The sequence below is a fragment of the Myotis yumanensis genome, unplaced genomic scaffold, assembly GCF_028538775.1.
Source record: "Myotis yumanensis isolate MYYU_CA2020_CCGP unplaced genomic scaffold, mMyoYum1.0.hap1 SCAF_6, whole genome shotgun sequence".
NCBI classification, from domain to species: domain Eukaryota; kingdom Metazoa; phylum Chordata; class Mammalia; order Chiroptera; family Vespertilionidae; genus Myotis; species Myotis yumanensis.
In genome coordinates this window covers 38,398,186-38,418,182 of record NW_027223757.1, presented here as the reverse complement: position 1 = coordinate 38,418,182, position 19,997 = coordinate 38,398,186, and the positions used below count along the sequence as shown (strand labels likewise).

Here is a 19,997-nt window from a genome sequence, read left to right as displayed (position 1 = left end):
TCATACCCCCTATCCCCTGGGCAGGGTTCTGAGGAAGTGCTGTAGGGAGCAGAGTTCGGGGAAATTGAATACCTCACAGTGTCTAACCTCAGATTTTGGTCTAAAAACCTACCTGTTGAAAATGCAAATCAGCTCCAATAACAAGAAGTTTGTAGCCAAGAACTTAATTCCATTCCTAGGAGTCAGCTTGCTTTGGGGCCGACTCATACCTTTTCCTCTCTGCATTTGGGGGAGAGGTTAAACACCAAAGGAAGGAGGAGCCAGTATCCTTTGGCCTTGAGACCTGCTTGGGCAACATGTCAGTCAAATCTAAGATCCTAGTTGAGAAGCACTTGCACTAAAACTTCCCTAGGAAAACATATTATCCCAATACAATATACTGCTTGCATCGCAGTGAAGACAGAAGGGGATGCTTGGATGTGGGAAGGGAATGGCCCGGTGTCCTTATGCCTTTCAGAGGTGCACATGGGGTGAGTAGAGGGTGTGAAAGCTGGAGCTTTCCCCCACCAACACTGCATTGGGTTCAGATTCTCCTCTGGGCCCTGAATGGCACTGAAACTGCTGAGGTACAGCAGGGGTGAAGGGCGAGGGAGGGAGGACAGGGTGCTGCTGCTCTACCTGAGGTGGGCTGGGAGGAATGGTTGCATTTCCTCCTGACAGAGGGAAGCCAAATGAGGAGACAATGAAGTCAGTACTCAATGGGTACGCAGAGAAAGATGGAAGAAAAAGGAGAAAAAAGACTCCATCACTGGATAAAGCGGAATTCAAAACACCAGATCTGTCTGAGAATTATTTGGTGGTATCCTGTCCACTCTGTCCTGTGACCCCAACAATCTTCAGTAGAGACAACATATTTCAAGAAATTGCTTGGTGTGACTGGGTTTCTTACAGAAACTGGTGAGGGGCCAAGTTCTGTGTATCAGCAGGCATGGGTCAAAGCAGCCAGCCTGCAGATGAAGAGGGGTCAGGGGACATCCAGCTACAGGCATCATGCACAGCAGAACTCCGAGCAGGGGGGGCTGGAGCCAGCTTATATGGGTCCACAGAGATGATTGTTAGATTTTCAGTCATCTTGCAAGTTGAATGTTAAATACAGCCATTATTTAAAATGACTGAATATATGTACTTAGAGTATTAATTAAAGTATATTAAAGACAAAGATAATAGATACTCAAAACTCATCATTTTCCAATTATTCTACATTTGCATCTGCATGGAAATACAGATGCAAGGGTGGGTGGCTGCACATCTTTTCCCAAAACCATGTTCAGAGACATCACACTGGCGACTTGAAATTGGCCATATTGGGAATATTTAGACCTTGCAAACTGGTAAATGCTACAAATTAGGACTGGAATTATTATTTTACTGATTTATAGATTTAAGAAAATGTTAAAAATCCAGGTTAAACTTAAAAGTGTGTCTTGTCTGTAGCTGTTACACTGTAAATAGGACAAGATATTGAAATATTTTGTGAGTTCAAAACTATATTATCCAATTCAGCAAAGAACTCACATCCTTGACAGATGAAAGAAGTTTCAACATACAACTTCACTGTTTACGTTTGTCTTACTCCTTAACATCTGTGAAAATATCAGCTAACATTCACCCGGGAACTACACTCACAATGCTAAAAACATCTGCCAGCATACCACTGCCCCTGACATATGGCTGAGCCCAATACTGACCCCCGCTCCAGCCCTGGGGTGGGGACTGGGGGGGCTACAGAAGTCCAAGGAGAGAGTATCTGCCGTCGGTGCTGCACACTGTCCAGCCAGAGGGAATGGCCCCTGCCTTGTGCCTGTGTAATCATTTTCCACCATGAACCACAGGTGGCACTCCATACCAACTATCAGCAAGAGGGGGGGGGCCTTAAAAATAGGCATAGGAAGTTATTAAATATCAATTCTTCCCTGGCCTACTATTAAGCTGCATTTAGTGCTCATATATATGATTTTAAAGCACATAAGATCTGTATAATCAAAGAAGCATTGAAGCCAATTCAACATTTCTAATGAAAACACATTTTAGAAAGACGCTTCAAAGAAGTATTGAAACAAACAAAACCCTGTCTTCTTAAATTTGAACATTCTCCTAATTGATATTTTTGTGAATTTGACTTGTTATTACTCAGTGCCAAGAGTATATACTTTGGGGTGGAAGGGGAGATGACAATAAGAAAAGGGAAACAAAACAAAATGTTGAGTTTACCCACAGTCATTAAAAAATTACTTTCTTTAAAAGTAAAATTTTCAGTAAACAGAAGACTGTCCTTTAAGTACTTAGTTAGCCAAGGCTGCTGATTATTCGCAAATATCCATGCTCCCTATTCCTTTAATAATGGAATAAGGCTAAGTAACTAAGTCTGGCCAGCTAGATGCAAGTATAGGGTTGTGTGCAACTTTGAGGGCTGGGCCCTTAAAGGGGAAAGACATGCTTCCACTAGCTTTGTTTTGAATGAGTGGGATAGTAGGAACTGAGGAGCCATTTAAGAGCATGAAGCAGGGACTTTTGTTAAGATGGCAGAGCAACAATATAGAAGGAGCCTGGGTCCCCAATACCATCAAGCCATTGTATCAGTACCAGATGGCCTTCCCAGACTTTAACATGAGAAATTATTAGCTTCTATTGTCTTTAAGCCACCGTTACAGCAGCTGACTTTGTATCCTGAATAATATAACTGCCAACACTTAAGAACATTTTAACCATTTTTTTTAATATTTCAGGAATGAAATTCTTTCTAGAACATGTTACACTTTTCTAACTCATTAAACAGAGCAGACAGAACATAATTTACTTATTTTTAATCAGAAAGCATAATTACTAATCTGAATAATAATACAAAGAGATAGTGAAAAGGTAGAGGGCTGCTAGCCTGACAGTAATTGGCCTCAGGCTCTGGGGATTGGTTGATTCATGCCTAATTCCTGCAGTTTTTCTAACTCCCCTTACTATAAAACCATCAAGGATCAAATAAGAAAATACACATAAAGTGCTTTGGCTAGAACCACAAACATAGAAGTGTTCAACAAATGTTACATATCATTGCTATTAGTATTCATTATTATTATTATGTATTGGAGACAAATGGCTATTTTAAAAGTTCAGTACTTTTTTTCTGCTTAAATCAGAATTCCAATCATAAAGACACAGAAATGGAAAACCCCGCTACGTGGAGACATGGAGTCATCTGGGTCTACAGAATGGGAGCTAGGGCTTCCCCTTGGTGCAGACCCCCTCTCTTTATCTCCTAAAAAAGACTTCGATGTTTTTTTTAGTCATGGAGTCTACCTGTTGACCTTGGGGAGTCTCTGAACAAAGGACCTAAATCAATAGCAGATGCTGCAAATGAGATGTAAAATAACTTTTTGCATGGTAGTCAGGTTACAGCTCTCCAGAGAAAATTAATGTTAAGAGGTGTTTGCTTCCTTTGACTTGGATGAGAAGGGGACAGTAAAGCCATAATGATCCTCTCACAGCAGTGAGCTTGTCCCAGCAACGTGGCTGTCAGCCAGGGCGAAGAGAGAGGTGGCCAGATGGGCCCTGGGAGGAGCCACGACCTATGAACTCTGGAGCACTGACAGCCAGTTGAACTTTCCCTTTCCTGCCCATAATTCACTCATGTTATTCTCAAGACTCAGAGAAGGGGTTAAATGTCACCACCTGTATGATTGGTCTTAAAGGAGAAGCTTGCTCCCTACTTGGACCAGAGAGAGTTTCCACATGTGCAGGAGCACATGACTGACAGAGCAGCTTGGGGTAGCACCAGGCACGAAGTGACAGACAGCAAGCAGCACAGACCTGTGATACAGTCAGCACCGCCAGCTGTTCTCAGAACCTCCCAGGGGCGAGTCTGCCGAGTCTGCCCTGCCGAAGGCTCAAACACTTCTTATTATGATAATATTGGTAGTATAAATATGCCATAATGTTATTACTGGTATGACAAAATTATGTTATTTATTATTTTATAATGGTAATATTATTGCATACTTTATTGTTCTATATTATTAACACATTATCATAGAATTATGATGATAATTATTATTATCCCCTCGGAGTCCAGCTGTGTGTGTAGTCTTCTCCCCCCAAACATCATCCCCTTCAAATCTAAGGCTATTAATAAACTGCTATAATCGAGCTTGTAAGAAATGTGTCTACAATAAAGTAAACAAAACTCAGGCAGGGCTTGAAAGCATTTTCTTAGTAATAAAATACGAGAACTTTAAGAGTAGACCAAGTAATATCTTATTTTGCTTGCTCAGCATTTTTTAACAACTTCTGGCTCCCCAACTGTTGTCCCAGATTGTTAAAATTGCCAAATTAGTGGTTATTTGGTAAATGTAATGAAACCGTATTGTTTCCTTGCTAGCGTCTCCACAATTAAAACCTTTTTGTTAATAGTAAAGGGGGCTTCAGGGTCTAAGAAACTGTCAACATAAAACTGGAGAGACAATAGTTTGTCAACTTTATTTCTCCAAATAGGACCTTTTTAAAATGAGCAAATCCTGACAACATACAACACTTAATAAAATAAAATAAACTTTAACACCAAACTAGTAGGAAGCAGATATGTCAGAGTAAAGGATAATCCTTTAAGTGGAATCATTTTGGCTTTATGAGCCTTTCATATGGTTCTTATTTTTCCCAGGTCATGAGTGGGTTGGAACTTCATGCAGACGGGCACCTGGTTTGAAGCCATTCTTCTCTGACGCTTGGGAAGCTGTCTGGGAGATGCTGGCCTGAAATAATTCCCACCCGTTTCCCCAAGTGTATGGGAGGTGGACTCAAGGAAGAGCTGTGGCCCGTTGTCCCCAAAGCAAAACCCTGTGAGGCATGGGCATGAGAGCTGCCCACTTAGTGCAGGGCCCGCAGCGCCTACTTAGCTCCCCAAAGCTTTCTTCCTGCCCTGAGGTGTCCCTGAGTGTTAGGAGCATTGAAAACTGCCCTTTTTAGGAGACAGGAAAATTGCAAAGTCGGGTTCATTCCATGGAGTGAATTTCCATTTTTCCTGGCTCCAGAAATGCTGTGTCTGTCAGTAATTTTCATTCTTGGGTCACAGCTCCCAGGGGAGTAGGAGAAAGGCCAAACAGAAGAGAAAAGTTTTCAATGTGTTTCTTCTTTGGCTCCTGGATTTGCTCCCTAGCTCTATAAACAGAAAGGCTGCCGGGTCCAGCCTTCCAGATGCAATTCCCAGTTGTGGGCCACTGTGCAGGTAGCTGAGCAGGAGACCTGCCCCGGGCCAGCTTCAGAGACACAGTTCTGAAGGTGTGGTGACGATGAGGAAAAGGGGGCTCCCTTCATTAGAAAAATAACCAGTGACAGGCCTGGCTGGTTTGGCTCAGTGGATAGAGCATCGGCCTGTGGACTGAAGGGTCCTGGGTTCAATTCTGGTCAAGGGCACATGCCCGATTTGTGGGCTTGATCCCCAGTTGGAAGCACGCAGGAGGCAGCCAATCAATGATTCTCTCTCATCCTTGATGTTTCTATCTCTCCCTCTCCCTCTCCCTTCCTTTCTGATATCAATAAAAATATATTTAAAAAATAACCAGTGACAAAAGACTTTACCTAAAAACTTTTACTAAAACCAACGACCCCCAAATAACTTCGAGTCACTTCCCCCCACCTACCGTTTTTCGTTTCCAGCAATTGGAAGAACTGCAGAGAACCAAAGGGATAAAGGCTGAATTCATAACCAGCTCTTCGGAAGCTTCGTCTTTCTGCTGACCTGAAATAATTTCCATACATTTCCCCAAATCTATGGGAGTTAATTGCCAATTTGCATTTTGGTTTGAGCATTCAGATCTCAAGATGGAAACTTAAGCTCTTTATTTCAAGACAAGTGAACGAAGAGAAACTTCTGCAGCTCATTTTCTGATGCCCAAAGGCTTATGGGGCACAAGCTCATCTTTCCTCTCCAGTAGCGTCTGCAAACATATCTTAGAGGAGCAGCTCACCCGCGGGTCTGGGTTGCTTTATGTGACTGCAGTTACAATGGAGAATTTACCCTCCACCCCCAGCCTCTCCAAATCTTAATTTGTAAAAGGGTCACAGGATTTTAACTTTGCCTGAGACGCCTCCTTGGAGCCAAATGACGTCAATACCTTTTACAAGCAGGAAACCATGAGTTCACACCCAGCATTTTCAGGATGAGTCCCTTGACTGAGGCTCTAGTGGGGAAAACTCGTCTGTGTCCTTTGACACTAGCGTGCTCTCATGATTAGTGTAAGTGACTCGGGGACATCATCTGCTTCTACTAAAATAAATGACGAATGAGTTCTGGGAAGTGGTTTCCAGAGCCGCCCCAAAAGGCAATCAGGGGAAAGCTCGGTGTCCGAAACTTTAATTTAGATGTGAGATTGAATAATGTGTCTTTAGCTCTGACCCTAAAGTGGTCTCGCCTTACAGCTTCCCCCATCTGGTGTAATTTGCTTTGTCCACTTGTGAAAATGCACATGACAGCAACAGCATGCATCGTGTAACCACGGGGCCACGTCCCTTACAGCTCCATTGACAGAAAGGCATTGATCCTGCCTTTACCCAGCTCCCCACCTTTCCTCACATTTCCCAGCAGAGCTCTGCCCACGCACCCGTGCCCCAGCCCGATAGCACTTTGGAGAAAGAGGGTGATGGAGCCATACCTTGTACCCAGGTTTCCGTCCTCTTTTCTTTGGGATCTTCACTGCCGGTAAAGAGCCAGCTGACGCAGCATAAAGGTTATGAACTGCCATCTTCACAGGCGTTGAGTGAAGTGGGGGTCGGCCTCGCTTTCTCCCAGGGGTCCTCTGAGACTGCATTTCTGCTGGTGCCAGTCTTGCAGAAGTGACAAATCACTCACAGGCAGAAGAGGCGCTAAGAATCCGTCCAGACACAAAGCAAAACAGAAACAGAAGTGTTTGTTTGGTTTGCAAGGCAAACATGGATCCGGTTTGGTGATTTTGGCCATACCACCCCTTATTGGAGGGGAAGACCAAATACAGGAGAGAGCCAGGCACCACGAGGAGCTTTCATGGTGCTGTTGAGCTCCTGGTCTAATTTCAAGGATAGCACATTTCCATGGGTCTCTAGTGAAGTAGGAAAGGTACTGGCTAGGTGGAGAGGACAACAGATTCCCAACACCAAACACAATTGATAGCATTACCAGCAAAAAGACAAGTTTATCTATCCGTGTCTCACTTTCCCCAGTAAGTTCAACTTTGCACTGATATAATAATAGTATTAAATAGACATAATCATTCTCTCATATTCATTCCTATCCCTTTGGTTGGGTTGTGAATTGTTACAACCTTTTTTCCCCATAAATGAAATTTAACAGTGAAAATTAATTGTGTTAAAAGTCAGTTATATCCCTCAATTCAATTGTGGGCAGAGATTTACATACAGAAATATTTATTTTAACCTGATTTATAATTGCAAAAATAAAATGGACACAACCCAAATAACAAACAATAGGGGAATAGTTGATTTATCTACAGAATGAAACAATCAACTAGTTTAAAGACTTTAAAAATACCCTTAGTAATATGGTGTTGAGTGAAAAAGCATCACATAAATTGCACATAAACATGACCTCAATTACACAAAAATGTATATGGTGAAGAAGTAAAAGGAAACATGCTAAAATGTTACCAATGGCAAAGATGGCGGGACTCTGGCTAACTGTTCACCATGTGAAAATCCACTCTTCCAAGTGAATAGTACCACATACTATAATATTTTTAGGATTAAAAATACCAACAATAAGTTTCTCAACTACAGTTGGCAAATCTTTCAGCAAGAGCTTGTTGCTCATCCCCAACCCAGAGAACACAACCGATATCATGAGCTCCGTGGTCAGAGTTCCTAGAATGTGGCAAATGAGATAGAGCTTTTGACTTTTACTCAGGAATGATGTCAGGTAATAAAATCAATTTCTGAGAATCAGTGGTACCTAACAGTGGAAATGAGAGGCTCTTGCTCAAAGGCTGCAGACAGAGTTGGGGAAGATGATAGAAGCAGTCCCTACGCCCTGTCTGGGCAGTATGCAGGAACCAGACTGAGTTTTTATACTCTTGAGGTGGTGATGCACTCTCTAATTTTGGTGGAAAACTTAGGAGATCTTAGTATGAGGGAAAGATTGATAGACATGACTACATAGAACTCAAATGTCTTCATATAGTAAAAGTAAAATCTTGAAAATAAATGAAAATCTGAGGAATCTATTTGCTACATTTGGGCCAACAAAAGGTTAATACAAAGAATTTCTTCAAATTACTAAAATGAAAATAAGAACTCTGATTTAAAAATGTGAAAGACAGAGGATAAACAGAAATAAATGGCCAATTATCACAAGAAAAGATTTTAAACTTTACTGGTAACCTCCCCCCAAAGTGAACTGATATCATTTGTGGCTCTCAGACTGATAAATGTCAATAACCCTGACAATACTCTATTGGTGAGGGGGGAGAGGAATAGACACTATTATTTACAGTTGGCAGGGGTAGAAATTAGCCAACCTTTCTGGAGGACAATTTGAAAATCTCTTTAAAACTCACACATGCACATTTCCTGATCCAGCTATATTATTCCTAAGGATTTCTCTTAAGAAGATAATCTGGGAAGAACACAAAGATATGTGGCCAAGGATATTTTTTGCATATTAATTATAATAGTGAAATACTGGATGCAAGCAACATATCTTTCCAAACAGCCTTAGTTTAGTAAACTATTTCACATTCATAAAATAGAATACTTTGTAATTTTAAGTATATATGCATGTATGCATACACTCATGCATATATGAACACTGCAAAATAGTTTATATAGTAGGATTCTAGTCATATCTTTTTATGTATATAGATATAGATAAATCTGCATATGTTCAGGCATAGAAAGAAGTCTTCTCTGATATTTCTGGTGATAAAATCGTCTTTGCCTTTTTGTAACAATTTGGGGTATTAAAGCAGTGACCAGGGGATCAAAAGCCAAAACCACTAGAAAACAAGAAAACAAAAAAGAATAAGAAGTACACATTTCCAATAGAAACTTCCATAGAATGGGAATTATTCCCTCATTGTTAATTTTTTATACTGTTTTTCTACCTATGGTTTAAAAAATGGTACCAAGAAGAAAGCAAAAACAGAGGCAACCACCCTCCTTAATACCACCTCCTTCCAGGTGGGGTCAGGTGGCAGCTGGATTACTGCCCTTCCCCAAAGATTTCCCATCATCTCCAAAGACCTCAAATGCTCTCCAAAGACATCCTAGCCATGGACCACAACTTGATACAACTGAGTATATAAATCATTTCAGAACTGTCACAGCCCTGGAGGTGGACATGAGACCTCTGAGTTTCTCTGCTTTCAGTTGTGCACTTGGAAGCCATCTTGGAGCAAAGAGATTTAGCAAACATTAGGAGATTCTGCTCCTAGTACAGCCTAATCATCAAGTCTCTGGATCGCCAAGTTTTGCCTCTATGAAGTTGTTAAATGATGACTTGACACATTAAATCAAGTGATTTGCAGCTGGTTTCCCAGGTCTCCCTTTTCTTATCAAAACAAGGCTTGGCTAGAAATATTACAACCACAATCAAGAGAAACTAAGATCTGGTCTATGAATTTAGGGATGACATTTTACCTGTTCGTCTTGCCAATTTAATGCATGTAAATTAATGATAGCTCTATCAAGGTCAAAAACAAGGAATGACCAAATCCAAAAGCAGACATCAATGCCATGGAGTCACCTAGGAGTCAATCCTGAGGCATGTATTCATGTATCCACTCATTCATTCACTCATTCATTTATCAATTCATCCAACAAATATCTGTTGACTACACAGTGAGTGTAAAATACTGTGCTTAGACACTTGGATTACAGATGAAAATACATAAGGTACATCTCCTAACGTATTCACAAACTATGAAGAAGCAGACAAGTAAAGAGAGAATAATAATATGTGAGATAGATAGTAGCACAGAGGTTTCATATGAAATGCTATGAGAGCACCATGGAGGAAAGAAATGAGCTCTCTTAGCAGGGTTGGGAACAGTGGGGACAGGAAAGCACACAAAGGTGACACCAGAGTCAGGATATTCCCAGGCCCAGCAGAGCAAGCTAAATGCACAGAGCTGGCAATGGAACAGGTACGTGCAGGGGCATTTGGTGGTACATGGAGAAGGATGGGTCAGCCAGACAGGACGCAGGATCACTGGCCTTCTGTTGTTTCTAAAAGCATTAAGAGGTAGAAGTGACAAGGGTCTCTAGACTCCTAATGGACTCTAAAGTATTTCCTTCTGTGAACTGCATGGAATGGGTTCCTGGCCTTGTTGTCATGCTCTTTCTCACTGCCATTTCAAAAGGACAACAAAATCCTATTTTCTCTCATTCTTGGGCACCATGTTAAATTCCCCACATGCCAGTGTCTCTATTGTGATTCTTTTGTCAGCAGCCTCATATACAACCTAACACCATGCTCCACAGGATGCTTAATTCTGTGTGGAAGGTGGTTTCCAGTGATAAGAATGCACCTTGGCATTTATCTAAAGTTCAACCATTCTTCAAGGTGGCCCAAGCCCTCCTGCTTCTCCTCACACTCTCATTTCTCTCAACTCCTTCACCATCTATTGCTTGCACCACCAGTTTCAGCAAGCGCTGGTTAAATGATGGTTTATATCACTTTCTCATTGTTTCACCCACATAAATGATTTCTGTACATTCCTGGAGGCCATGGGCCATATTTCATATGTCACTTTGCTTTTCACAGCACCTGGTGCAATATTGCACCCACAGAGTGCACCTGGCACCTGTGGCAACACCGTTCACCAGGGAGTCTGCCCGTCTCACCTGGGCTGACAGCCCACAGCTGGGCTCAGAGTTATTTTCAATTCTGGGTGTAAATACATCAACATAAACGAACACCTTGATGGCCAATGGAAACCTCATATCAGAAGAAGAGGGACAGCAATATGTTCTGTTAAATTGAGGAAATACATTCTCTTAATACACATTTTTCCCAGTTCTGACACTAAAATTGGGCCAACAGAAGCAAAACCAGCACTCATCTGTACTCACTCCTACCTAGTGCTCACATGTTTCTCTCTGATACTGTTCTCCACTCTAAATAAAATTAGAATAACCGATTCCATATCTTGGGGAGAGAGAAAAGTTAAGGATTACAATGGAACACCTTATTATTACCAGAACAAGGATGATTTAAGAATATCTAGGGCCAAAACCGGTTTGGCTCAGTGGATAGAGCGTCGGCCTGCAGACTGAAAGGTCCCAGGTTCGATTCCGGTCAAGGGCATGTACCTGGGTTGCGGGCACATCCCCAGTGGGAGATGTGCAGGAGGCAGCTGGTCGATGTTTCTCTCATCGATGTTTCTAACTCTCTGTCCCTCTCCCTTCCTCTCTGTAAAAAATCAATAAAATATATTTAAAAAAAAAAAAAGAATATCTAGGGTATCATGGATACAGAGAATAGACTGACAGTTGTCAGAGGGGAGGGGTTGGGGACCGGGTGAGAAGGGTGAAGGGATTAAGCAAAGAAAAAAGAAAGAAAGACTCATGGACGCAGACAGCAGTATGGTGATTGCCAGAGGGAAGGGGGTGGGCAGCAGAAGAAGGTAAAGGGGGGATGAATGGTGATGGAAGGAGACTTGGCTTGGGGTGGTGGACACACAGAGAATGTACTATATACTTGAAACCTATATAATTTTATTAACCAATGTCACCCTAATAAATTTAATTAAAAAAGAGTGTCAGGGATAGTGTTAAGAGGACAAAGAAGCAAATTGTAACAATTTATGAATCAACAGCAACAACAACAATGGTAATGTAGTGAGTTGAAGTAATTGTGAAAGGCTAAGAGTTCTTTATGAGACTCAGAAGACTATGGTAAGGTGCACAAAACTCTAGTTGTAATCATTTTCATGTAAAAGAAGGGTGAATAGAGTAAAATGTCAGTTATTTTTGCTGATTTTAATAAGTAGGGAAAAGCTTATCCGCAGGTATTTTGTCCTATTAAGTCTCTACCTGTCTAAATTGACATGAACGAGTACAAAGAAATTGTAAATAAGCCAACTTCTCCTGAAAAAATGGGAATTGACTCGGGAACAAGAAGCCCCAGTTGTCCCAAACAATAACCAGGTAACAAGTGGGTCCAATAGAACATTCAAAGGTGCTGAGCCCGTCAGATGTCTTCAGAGGCGCTGTCAAGTGCGGACTTGTTCTCTCTGGGCCCCAGGAGGTGAAGCTTCCGGGTGTGCCCATAAGCACCTGAGACTTCAACACACAGGTGCCTCCTCCGTCCCAGGTAGGACTCTCAGCCCTGTGGTTTGGGGGGTGCCTCCTTATGATGGGCCTCCTGCTTGTGAAGGCAGGTGCTGGAGTCCATCCTACCCTTAGTGGAACGTGTAAAAGTCTCCCAGCACTGAACCTGCCCTGCACCCATAAAAGAACACTTGGAGGTGCAGCAGATGGTGACAGAGAGCCGAGCCTCATATATTTAAGGGGGAGGAGGAAACACACATAAACCAAGAGCAGAGAATATGTGTAGTGAAGTGGGAGAAACACCATTACCACCTGCAGGGTTTGGAAAAATGTTACAGTGTCTGAAAGCATGAGAGACAGCACACCACAGAGCTATGAATAATTCACCGGCTGGGCTGTTCCCTAAATCTCCCTGTTTGCTGGGATCTGCCCTCTCCTCATCCAGCACAGGAAGAAGAGAGAAACCGCATCTCACTCTAGCCCCACCACCTGGGCCCGTAGCCGCAGCTGCTCCTCAGCACGTGGTCTTCAGAGAGCAAGAGAAAGCAGGTGCGGGCCCAGGAGGGACTGGCTGCCACCTTCTTTCAGGCACCCTGACCACCACACTGACAGGCCTTCCCTTTCAGGTGGCATCCTTTCAGAAGACAGCCCTCGAGAGACTCTGTGGGCTGGCCCTCAGCCTGTCTCCCTCAGCTCCATCCCTCCTCCTGCCCCTGCAATTCTCTGTGTGAAAGAAGCAGCTCCCCACCCCCACCTCCACCCCCAAGCTGTCTTCCAAGGTTTCTTGACAGCTGCTTGCTGGGTTTGCCCAAAGGGGGTGCTGGTCTGAGTTTGGAGGGTGGGGTTGGCATGGGTAAGACAAGGGAAACTGTCGTCCTCTCTCTTTGCTTTGCTAGCTCCCACTGGAGAGCCTCATGCTGCACACCCTGTTGGGTGACCTGGCCCTGCCTTCTGCTACACCCCTCCTCCCTCTGCACCTCTAGCCCAGAGGTGGCTGCAACCGCAGGGACTGTGGCTAATTGTCCAGTCTCCTGTTTGGGCTTTTTCATCATCATACGACCATTTCCCAGAATTAAATTCCTAGTGTCTTAAATGCTGAAGAGAGTTCCTAGTTAGATCCCGACAGACAGACATGGAAAAGGATGACGGGTCAGTTAATGACCCGGCAGAATGGGAAGCTTGTAAGAAAGCCTCCTTTGGAAACTTCCTATCTTTCCTACTTCCTCAAAAGATAGAATCTGCCTACCTGTGGCCACACCTGGAAGCATGCCTACATGCATGGTTGTGAGAAGGGACCTGGAGGAGGCAGGAGAGAGGATGCTGTCTGCCGTGGCTGTGGCCAGCAGAATCATAGCTAAGAAAAATGAGAGCGAATGGTCTTCAAGATCAATGTTTCAGTTTATCTTGTAGCATGGATGGCATGCTACCATATGGTAGGTGAGGAAGATACATGCTACAAATGCATAAGCACATATGCATGCATGTATGCTCATATGCATAAAATATCTCTGGAAGTGTTTTTAAATTGTAGGAGTCATCTTTGAGGTAGGCAGCAGCGGCTGGAATTCTAGGAGCTGGAAAGGGAAAGGGACTTTTCTTTGTGTGCTGGTTCCTACCTCTTGTATTTTGTGTGCATTCAAAAACCAAACAAATGAATAAGTCTAATCTACTCTCTCTCACTCTAGAGTGAGTGGCTCTGCCATCTGCATGACTGGTCGGCCAGGGCTGGCTGCGGGGAGGCAGGCTAGCCAGGTGCTCTGGACCCTGAAAGGACTGAGAGGCACCAGCCAGTCCGTGGGTGCTGCACTCCGCTTGTGCCATGGTTGTGTGCATGTGACCTGACCGGACCAGCAACCATCTCAGTGGGCATTCATAGCACATGAGGCATAGTATTAGGTGGTGAAAATCACCCTGGACCTCAAGGCTGGACCCCAGACCTGGCTCTACTCCTAATCAGCTGACAGATGAGGACAAGTCACTTAATGTCTCTGGGCCTCAGACTCCCATCTATACAATGCTAAGCTCCCTGTCAAGCACAGCTCTCAGGTGTATAAAGTGACTAGAAGCCCTTCTTAGATTTAGATAGTTTCTTACTTACATAGACAGCAAAAGCAAGAAGAGACCTACTCTTACCCCACAAGACAACACAGAAACCAAAGGGGCCAGGTGAAGCCACGAGTGGTGTGGCACCCTGGTGCTGAGGAGCCACCATGCTGCAGTGAAGCAATTTCGTAGCCCACAGCTGCCCCCTAAGGGAGGGCCAGGCAATGTCTCATTGCTCATCAGTACCGGGAAGAAACTGTCCTACAAAAGCCTCCTGGACAGACATGGGAGGAGGGTAGCAAATGGCCTTGTAGCAGCTCTTGTGCACCCCTGCTCTGGGAGGATCCCAGGGATTCTGAGAAGACTTGGGTCAGCTTTAGGTCAGCTGTGGGCAAGCCTTGCCTGTGTGGCCTATGGGGAGCCAGGCAACGTGGCCGGGCTGCCCTGGTGGAGCCAGTCCCCTACACGTCCCTCCTGCCTTTGAGAAGCTCACCACTTAGGAGGGAAGAAGAGATATGGTGTGGCAGGAGGGCAGTTCTGAGGCAACTAGTGTCTTGAGGATGAAGACCAAAGAGCCAGGATACTCGGAGAGAAGAGGTCCCGAGGGACTAAGATTCTTAGGGTCAAGGACCTGAAAGGGAAGTTGGAGCTTGGGGCCTGCCAGCTCCTCTCCACCTCACTCTCACCAGGTCCTTGCCACCTGGCACTCCCTGCAGGATCTTAGCACCCTCTCCCTTTACTGCTGACCCCAGAGGACATCCAAGCTGAAGGAGCCCCCTGTATGTAGCCCCTGAGGATTTCCTCCAAAACCTAATCTTCTCTCATTCCAGGAGGTTCTCCTGGGCTTGAACATAATAATGACACTGACCTGCTTCCCATCTGAATGCAGGTAGAAGGAGAGCTCAAGGCAAGTGCATCACAAGGGTCTCCCGAGAAGCTTCTAACTTGGTGCCTGCTCAGTTTTCTCTAAGGTGGACTCAGAGAAGGGGCATTACTGGATCTTTGCTCAGCTCTTCAAGAGAGAGCTCTACCTCTCCCCGAAAGGCATCAGCTTCTGCCTGAAGTGGGAGGCCTTTCCCCGGGGCCAGATGAAAAGGAGTCACTTTCAAAGACTGTGTTCCTCAGGAGGTGGCTTTCCTGAGGCTCCTCGTCCACAGCTCTGCCTGTGGCCATGACGGAACAATTTCTATCACAGCACCTCCAACATGTCATTCTATTTATTGGTATCATTTTCTATCTCTCCCAATATACGTGAGCTCCTTGAAGGAGGTGCTATGTCTTGATCAATGTATCCCACCTACTAGTAATTCAGCATCTGGCACATCTTATCAAATGTTTACTAAACCAAGGATGTATGAATGAATGGAAGAATGAATGCATGGATGATCAGTAGGCCATCCCCTCTTCCAGGACCCCCCCACTCCCCACACTGAGGCAACAAGACCCAGGCATTTGTTACCATCAGGCTCAAAACTCTATCCCATGATAACCGCTTTCCAAAAATAAGGCCTCCCCAACAAGACACAGTGTACTGCCCAGCTGATGTGCTTCAATGGTTGAGGTCACGGTTCAGTTCCCAGTCAGGGCACATGCCATGATTGTGGGCTTGATCCCCAGTAGGGAGTGTGCAGGAGCCAGTGGATCAATGATTTTGTCTCATCATTGATGTTTCTCTCTCTCTCTCTCTCTCTCTCTCTACCCCCCTTTCCCTTCTTCTCTGAAATCAATCAAAAAAAAATTTTTCAAAGCCACAGTATACCACATGCTGCCAAGATGAGCCTTCACCTACTTCATCTCTATTGATTTTCACAACTCTGTGAAATAAGCATTATTGTCCTTGGACTTACCGTTGAGGAGCTGAGACCAGAGAGTTTTCATGAGGTCACTCCTTAGTGGGAAGGACTCAGATTCCACCACAGGGCTCTTGGCACAAATCCCTACAGCTGCCTCCCAGGGTCAGGCGTGGGCAGCATGGGGGAGCTGGCAATGTAGCTGGTTAGAAGGGACAAGAGGGAATCCTAACCCTTTGAGCCACATCTCCCAAGTGTCTAGGATATGAAGAGACAACACTGGCAGATGAAAGCTTAGGTGGTATAAGGCAACCCAATCAGTTCGCTGAACATGTGATGACTGGGTGGACAGAAGAACACCCTTCCTTAGTCAGGGCCTATGGCATGCAGACTGATCCACATGTTTTAAAAGATCATAAAGGCAGCGTTTGCTAGAAGATGCTTGTCTCTGCTAGGAGGTGGAGTCAGACTTTTGTCACTCCGTCTCAGAACTCACATTCTATAGTGTAAGGAAAGGCACTTTTTGGGCAGCTACAAGTATTTCTTTTTTCTTTTTTTGCAAACCACTATTTCCTGTTTTGTTCTCTATTTATACTTCACATTTAGTTTTGAGAAAGTACTGGCGGTTTGGTGTTTTGGTTGTTTCTGGCATAATCTTTATCTACAAAGAAAGTCTCTTTTCAAGATGATTTTCTTGTAACATAAACCAATTGTACACCTAGATTTCTTAAAAATACTTTGCTGAGAAAACTTCTTAAAGCTTTAACATGAAAACAATGAGATTCATATAACACAAATCACAGCTCTCTAAGTCAGCACCTCACACAATGCAAATCCATCCACCAGTCTTGGGGATTTGTGAATTTCTTAAGGATTTCACACACGGCTTCTTTAGGCAGTGACATTTCCAACACAAACATTTTCAAACAATCATGATTGTTTAGACTAAAGTAGAGAAATGTGTAACTATGATATCTTCATAATGATAGTCTTTGCAAAACCTTTAAGTATCTAAGGCTCTCTCTAGTGCTATGTAAAGAGACTAGCAACCCAATGTCTGCCCTCGAAGAACTCACTATGAAAAACACCACCTTGGACTCATGTATACACGACACAGCAGTCCGCAGAAAACAAGTGACAGCAACCCAGAAACCAATGCCCTCACTTCTTGGGCAAGTCAAGGAGAGATGCATTTTAGAAGTGAAAGTCAAGAGCAAGCACACGGTTATCTTGAAACTGAGTTTGTTTCTCCATGTTTGGTAGCTGAAATTTTTGCTTCCCCAATAGACAAGGACCATGTTTCCATGGTCGAGGGGCCAGTAGAAGGAGAAAGTGACCGGAAGCCAGCAAGCAAGGATCAGGAGAGTGGCTTTGAGTCGCAGTGAGAAGTAGGTAGAGTAGCAGCATGATTCCTGGGCACCAGTGTCCTGACCTATTGAATGAGACACCAGTACTTGCCAGGGTCACGTCACCGGCTGCCTTGGGATCCAATGGGAAAATGGCTGTGAGAGCCCATCATATCTGTCGAGCGTTGTGTGAGATAAATTGCTGCCACTCCCGGACAAATGATTCTCATCTTTTATTCCCTTTGCAAAGAACAGGGAGCTGATAGGAACTCTATTTCCCAACCAACTTGTTTGCAGGGGCCCCAAAGACAACACGATACAAAATCATTGATTTCTACTTACCAAGCTAATGAAATACACCCGAATGCATCCAGAAAACACCATGTTCCTCCGCCCTTCCAGCAGAGCATCACAATAGCCCTGCCTCCCAGCTAGATTATACCTGCCTCAGGGGGACCAGGGGTGCTGTTATTGACACCCTGGCATGGGCGGGGGGTGGGGGGTTTCAGAGGTCTCAAGGAAGTTGAGTATCTAGAAGGAAAGGGGGGTACCTGGTGCGTGGCACTGTCACTATCCATCATCCGTACATGCAGTCACTACACACAAGGGTCACTCTCTCCCTTATTTTACAAAGGAAGACTTCAGGGTCTTCAATACTAGGAATGCAAAATACCGAGTTCAGGGATAGAATGGGTGAAGGGAGAAAGGATTTGGGACAAGGAGTACCAGAAAACTTTCCAACTGAAGGAAGGAAAACCAGAGGCAGTGCTGATTCGCTTCTGATCACCAGGATCACAAAGGCTTTGCATTGTCCTGTTAGGTGCGGTCAGGGCATCAGCCCCCCAGGGACATGCCGGGGGACCTGACCAGTGATCCCAATGGCCACACAGCTTAGTGGCCCCATAGCCTTTGAAATACTACAAGACCAGGGCCAAAAAGCAACTTCTTAGCCCCAAAAGAGAAGTGCTGGCCAGCAACAGACTTTTCTCCTCTTACTCATCCCTTCCATTAGTCAACGAGTGTTTTCTGGGCACCTATCATGTGCCGGTCCACTGGGGGCATGAGGATGTCCCAGACACTCTCAGAAGGAGGAAAGAGAAGCAGACCACCTACGGGTCATGACGTCTTCTCGATACCACCCACCAGACACACACACACACACACACACACACACACACACACACACACACACACACTCTGGCGTATTGTGCAGCTGGATTCTCCATGTCTGTGTTGTCAGCACACGGCTCCTCAGTCTCAGTGTCCCAGGACGGCTCTGAGCTTGGTGACACTAGCAAGTCCCTGAGAAGGAGAAGCAGCCATACCACACTCAGTCCAGTGGGGAGGGATGGCCACTGGGCACAGAGACGGGGCCTCTGTGGCCCAGGCCGGCCAGCCCACAGCAGTGCAGCAAGTTTACCCCTGGGTCCCCCGGCACAGCCCTTGAGGCAGGATTCCCGACCCCTCCAGCCCTGGTCTGCGACTTCCCTCACACTGCGTCCTTCTGCTTGGGGTGCGGTCCTCAGTAGCCACAGTTACACACAGGGCCCAGCTCACAGAGCCAACAAGGCAACAAATAGTGGCTGAATAACAAATGAACGAATGAAGTATACAGACACACACATTACTTTGTTCAATTCTCACTACCAGCCTCAAAGCCAAGTACTGTTATGTACCCCCATTATACAGGTACAGCGTCTATCAGCCCTGCTCAGATGACGGCTTGGAAAGGTTCGTGTCTTGCCAGAGGTTGCACAGTAATGCCCAGCCTCTGCCTACCACACCTTGGTAAATGTCAGCAGCTGAGATTCCAGGGTGTTGTCTCCCAAGGCCTTTGCTTCTGGCTGGGAGATGTTACATTTTAAAAGCTGACTCCTCAAGACCAAAAACCTTGGCAGCCTCGCACATTCCCTGAGACAGTCGGCGATGTCATCACCACGCAGTACCTGGGCTGGGTCAAAGCTGATGTGACTTCCCGGGGCCTCGCAGACAATGAGTCCTCAGCAAATATGATTTGATTGACTCATAAAAAGAACGGGAGGGAGGGGAACGATACCACGATGCACCTGTGGACTTCCACTTGTCGGTTACTAAAGGAAAGGTTGGAAAATGAAAAAGAGAATGGCTCTGTCTTGCGCCCTCTCCAGTGGGTCAGCAGTCAGCAAGCAGAGGCTTCCTGGATAATTTCCCAGATCTCCCTTCTCCAAGATTTCCTGAGGCCATGCAACGGCAGGTAAATCCATTCTTAATTAGCTTTCAAAGTTTACCTTTTAAAAACCTATAGCTATATGAATATTTATTGAACACTTACCAGGTGGGAGGCATTTGCACCAGGAGATACAAAGGGGCTCAGGACAAGCACAGACAGAAAAGTGGGTGCAGCCGGCAGGCACGCTTGGTCGAGCGAGGACAAACCTCGCATCCTTCCTGCAGGAGCCAGGAAGAGATGTCGCCTCGGAGATCAACGTGCAGAGGAGTGCGGGTGACAGCACTAAAGAAACGGGGGTGTCTTTGGGTGAACTTTGATTTTTTCGACCAAGAACAAGAACAGCATTCGCCTACTGCTTAAAGT

At 44.8% G+C, this 19,997-nt stretch overlaps 1 protein-coding gene across 2 annotated transcripts in view; it reads right to left on the bottom strand.

Moving 5' to 3' along the window:
- Window positions 1-19,997, bottom strand: part of SCML4 (Scm polycomb group protein like 4) — a 103,094-nt gene that overhangs the window by 46,134 nt on the left and 36,963 nt on the right. For both annotated transcript variants that reach the window (XM_070417984.1, XM_070417983.1), the window contains exon 2: window positions 6,639-6,849. In XM_070417984.1, the coding sequence (XP_070274085.1) occupies window positions 6,639-6,794 (156 nt within the window). In that variant the 5' untranslated portion in view covers window positions 6,795-6,849. The remainder of the gene's footprint in view (window positions 1-6,638; window positions 6,850-19,997) is intronic.